Raw genomic sequence first — 5,000 nt, forward strand, 5'->3', positions numbered from 1 at the left:
GAGTGTCCGCTGACGCTTGCCTGCGTGAACTTCAAGTGTAGCGATCCTTGCCCAGGCAGCTGCGGTTTTTCGGCCCGCTGCACCGTGGTCAACCACAATCCCATCTGCAGTTGTCCTGCTAGACTGACCGGTGATCCGTTCGTGCGATGCTACGAAATCGGTAATATTTTTGACTTTTCTTTCGCTTCTTTTGTTTCGGATGGGGCGGGTTTCCTTCGTTCGTTCGTTCGTTCAACTGGTTCGTCTGTTCGCATTTCAGCGGAAAAGGCTCCACCACTAGACATACCAAGTGATCCTTGCGTACCGTCCCCTTGCGGACCGAATGCACTGTGCCAGAATGCGAACGGTGTGCCATCATGCAGCTGTCTGCCGGAAATGTTGGGTTCGCCGCCAAACTGTCGGCCCGAATGCACCACCAATTCCGACTGCTCGCGAGTCCTGGCCTGCACCAGGCAACGGTGCGTCGATCCATGCCTCAATGCCTGCGGTCTCGATGCCAAATGTCACGTGTCACTGCACGTTGCCAACTGTATCTGCCCGGAGGGCTACGAGGGCGATCCGTTCCGTCAATGTACCATCAGAAGTGAGTGTCCGATATTCCTTTTGCATACATACAGCTGCGCTTTTCACAGAGAAACACCGTTATTAAGCCGGGAATTCAGGGGACAATGTAGCGAACTACCGTCGAGCTAACAACACATTTTGCATTCCCTCCCCCCACCCTTCCAGTGAATACTCCACCACCGCGACCCGAACCAAAGGATCCGTGCTATCCGTCACCGTGTGGCACAAACGCCCGGTGCCGGCTCGCGAGCGGTGACGTGGCGGTGTGCGAGTGTATCGAGAACTACTTCGGTAACCCGTACGAATCCTGCCGGCCCGAGTGCGTCAGCAACGGTGACTGTCAGAAGTCGCTGGCTTGTATCAACAACCGGTGCAAGGATCCTTGCCCGGGTGTCTGCGGTCGGAATGCCGAGTGCGGTGTAGTCAACCACACGCCCGTCTGCTCCTGCCCGGACGGAATGCGGGGCAACGCTTTCGAGCAGTGTTTGCGCGAAGAAGGTAAGTAAACGGGTGGCCCCATGCGCCCCCACAAAATTGGCCGCCCGCGACATGCCCGCGACTTACCCGCTTCCTTCCTACAGTTCCACCACCGCCATCCGACCCATGCTATCCGTCACCGTGCGGCCAGAACACGGTGTGCCGCGTATCGAACGGTAACGCCGTGTGCGAGTGTTTGCCCGAGTTCCGTGGCAGCCCGTTCGGTCGCGGTTGCTACCCGGAGTGTGTCATCAACAGTGATTGCCCGCGGGACCGGACGTGCGTCAACAAGAAGTGCGTCGATCCGTGCCCGGGTGTGTGCGGTTATCGGGCCGTCTGTCACGCCATCAACAACAGTCCGGTGTGTTCGTGCCCGGCCAACATGATCGGTGATCCGTTCGTCGAGTGTAAGGTCGCCCCACCGAAGGATCCGTGCAATCCGTCACCATGCCGCACCAACGGTATCTGCCGTGTGGTCGGTGATCGGGCCGAATGCCAGTATCCGGAGTGTGTCATCAACTCCGACTGTTCACCGGCACGCGCTTGCTACAACCAAAAGTGTCAGGATCCGTGTATCGGTGCGTGCGGCGTGAATGCACTGTGCAACGTCATCAACCATGCGCCCGTCTGTTCCTGCCCAGCCCGGCACGTCGGTTCACCGTTCGTGCAGTGCACGATTCAGCGCGATGAGCAACCGCCACAGCTTACCCCACAGCCGGAGTGCACCAGCGATGGCCAGTGTACGAACGATAAGGCGTGCATCAACGGACAGTGCCAGAACCCGTGCACCGTCGGCACTGGGCTGTGTACACAGAACGCGGAATGCCGGGTACAGTTCCACCGTGCGATCTGTGCCTGCCGCGAAGGTTACACCGGAAATGCGCAGCTTGCGTGCTACGAGATCGGCTGTCGCAGCAACAGCGACTGTCCGGCGACGGAAGCCTGCGTCAACCGGAACTGTGTCGATCCGTGCCAGTACACGCAGTGCGGTACGAATGCGTACTGCCGGACGGATTACAACCACAACGCCCGCTGTCACTGTGCCGATGGGTACCGAGGCAATCCGCTCGTGCGCTGCGATCGACCAGAGTGTACACGGGATGACGAGTGCCCGTACCATCAGTCGTGCCAGAACGAGCAGTGTCGGGATCCGTGCAGCTGTGCACCGAATGCGCAGTGCCGCGTGGACAACCATAAGGCGAGCTGCCGGTGCCCACCGGGCTACACCGGTGATCCGCAGTTTTCGTGCGAGAAGAGTAAGTGTAACGGCAACCGGAACCTAACGAACTGAGGCACTTACATCAATTGGCTTTTCTTTGTAGTTCCGGTGTCCGATCCGCCCCAGTGTACGATGGATGCGGATTGTACGAGCAAGCTGGCCTGTTTCGGTGGTGTCTGCAAGAACCCTTGCGTGGAGACGAAACCGTGTGCCGAGCGAGCGATCTGTACGGTTCAGGACACGCTACCACTGCGCACGATGTACTGTGTGTGCGAAGAGGGCTACGTTGGCGATGCCGAACGACAGTGTCTGCCAGGTAAGGTGGCCGGGTTCCCGCAGGGAGCAGTCACTCCAACGACGCTTCGCTTTTAACCTCGAACGCTCTGTTAGCTTAGTACGCCGTAGACTCCGGATTTTTTCTCTCTCTCTCTCTGTTACAGCTTGCTGCATAGTTTTACTTTCAGCGTCTCTTCCTTTGTCTTTCTCAATCTCCTTCTTTCTTTCCCTTCCTCACTATCACGTTAATGTTCTAATACGAACCACCACTCTACTCCCTGAATAACCATCCTTAGTACATTTGGGCAGTTGTGTTTTAGTTTGTAGTTTGTGCTTTTACTGTTTAGTAGCTTTTGACGGAAGCCGAGAAAGGAGTATTGTCATTAATTGCGATTTTGTGTTCCGTTCCGTAGCCGCAAAGGATGAACCGGGCTGCTACAGCGATGTGGAGTGTGCCCCGACACAGTCGTGCCGGGCCGGTGTCTGTGTGGATGTGTGCAGCACGTACAATCCGTGTGCACGAACGGCCGAATGTTTGGCCCAAAGCCACAAAGCGATCTGTTCCTGCCCGATCGGTACGGTCGGTGATCCGTTCCAGAACTGCTACAAACCGCAGGTCGTCGCCCCGGAGTGTACGGTCGATGCAGACTGTTCGTCGAGCAAGGCGTGCATCAACGAGCGGTGCCAAGATCCGTGCGCCGGAGCTAACCCTTGTGGCGGGAATGCCGAATGTCGTGCCGTCTTCCATCGACCGCACTGCACGTGCCCGATCGGTTGGGGTGGTGATCCGAAAACACAATGTTACAAACGTAAGTAAACACCAAACGGAACGCGCGGTATGGCTTCGAAAGGAGTTTGACTAAAAGTCGCTTAATTTTGCTCTTCTCGCATCCCGAACAGCGGAATGTACCGTCGATCCGGATTGTCCGTTCGATAAGGCGTGCTTCAACGGCAAGTGTCTCAGTCCGTGCACGTACGGTGGTACACAGTGTGGCCAGGGAGCGTCCTGTTTGGCCCAGAGCCACCGTGCCGTGTGCATCTGTCCACCGGGCACGCAAGGCAATCCGTTCGTGTCGTGCGTGACGGGCATGTGCCAGTACAACGAGGACTGCGCTGACACCGAAGCGTGCGATCGGTTGAACCGCGTTTGCCGACCGGTTTGCGATGGGGATACGTGTGCCCGGACGGCGGAGTGTATCGCCCGGAACCATCAGGCAAGCTGCGAATGTGCACCGAACACACGCGGCAACCCGTACGTCGAGTGCGTCCGGGATGAGGTACCGCAACCGGAGTGTCGCATGGACAGCGAGTGCCGCTCGCAGCAAGCGTGCATCCGTAACCGGTGCGTGAACCCTTGCACGGAGCTAACACCGTGTACTAGCGAGCAAACGTGCCAGGTGATCGATACGCTCCCGCTGCGTACGATCATTTGCGCTTGCAAGACGGACATGCTGATGGATCGTTCCGGTAGCTGTCGGCCGATTGTGGTCGAAGAGTGCCGCACGGATGACGAGTGTCCGGATACGGATCGGTGCGTGCGTGGACAGTGCGTTACGGCGTGCAGGGAGGATCGATGCGGTCTGAATGCTCAGTGCTCCTCGGGTAATCATCGGGCGCAGTGTAGCTGCTCGCCTGGCTACGTCGGTAATCCGCACATCGAGTGTTTGCCAGAACCGCGCGTCATTATGCCGAAAGAGTGCTTGGCCGATGATGATTGTGCAATCGATCGGGCTTGCCGTAACGAGCGGTGCGAGAATCCTTGCGCGGAGGATGGCTGTGGTCGGGGTGCGCTGTGCCGTGTCGAGAACCACCGGGCACGCTGTACCTGTCCAGTCTCCTTCACGATGGATGCCAACGGAAACTGTGTGCCACGTAAGTATCCTCTGGCAGTTTCGTCCTCCAAGAGCCATTCTCTTATACCATCTCTCTCTCTCTCTCTCTCTCTCTCTCTCTCTCTCTCTCTCTCTCTCTCTTTACAGCGACGGAAGATCTGCCACGGTGCCGCTCAAACTCGGACTGTACGCGCAGCGAAACGTGCGTGAACGAGCTGTGTACGAATCCGTGCAACTGCGGTCAGAACGCCGATTGCTTCGTCAAGGACCACTATCCGGTGTGCAGCTGCCGCCCAGGTTACTCCGGTCACGCACAGACCGGCTGCTTCAAGCTGGAGTGCGTAAGTGACGCCGAATGTCCGAACGAGCGCCAGTGCTCGAACGGTGCCTGCATAAACCCGTGCCTGGTCCAGGATCCGTGTGCCATCAACGCGGAATGCTACGGTGACCGGCATCGGGCCGCGTGCCGCTGTCTGCCCGGTATGGAGGGTGATCCGTTCGAGCGATGCCGCCGTGTCGAGTGTCACTACGATGGTGAGTGCTCGAAGAGTTTGGCCTGTCGACGGGAGCAGTGTGTGGATCTGTGTGCGCGCGATTCACCGTGCGCCCGGAACGCCGAGTGTTTCATGGTG

At 58.1% G+C, this 5,000-nt stretch overlaps 1 protein-coding gene across 1 annotated transcript in view; it reads left to right on the plus strand.

Moving 5' to 3' along the window:
- LOC126570874 (uncharacterized) overlaps nucleotides 1–5,000 on the plus strand; it is a 149,526-nt gene that overhangs the window by 140,205 nt on the left and 4,321 nt on the right. The window contains exons 47-54 of the mRNA XM_050228939.1: nucleotides 1–160; nucleotides 260–583; nucleotides 730–1,062; nucleotides 1,146–2,297; nucleotides 2,364–2,576; nucleotides 2,950–3,345; nucleotides 3,437–4,408; nucleotides 4,516–5,000. The exon at nucleotides 1–160 is cut by the window's left edge and continues 452 nt beyond it; the exon at nucleotides 4,516–5,000 is cut by the window's right edge and continues 1,789 nt beyond it. Of these exons, the coding sequence (XP_050084896.1) occupies nucleotides 1–160; nucleotides 260–583; nucleotides 730–1,062; nucleotides 1,146–2,297; nucleotides 2,364–2,576; nucleotides 2,950–3,345; nucleotides 3,437–4,408; nucleotides 4,516–5,000 (4,035 nt within the window). The remainder of the gene's footprint in view (nucleotides 161–259; nucleotides 584–729; nucleotides 1,063–1,145; nucleotides 2,298–2,363; nucleotides 2,577–2,949; nucleotides 3,346–3,436; nucleotides 4,409–4,515) is intronic.

This window comes from Anopheles aquasalis, chromosome 2, assembly GCF_943734665.1.
Source record: "Anopheles aquasalis chromosome 2, idAnoAquaMG_Q_19, whole genome shotgun sequence".
Classification (NCBI taxonomy): Eukaryota; Metazoa; Arthropoda; class Insecta; order Diptera; family Culicidae; genus Anopheles; species Anopheles aquasalis.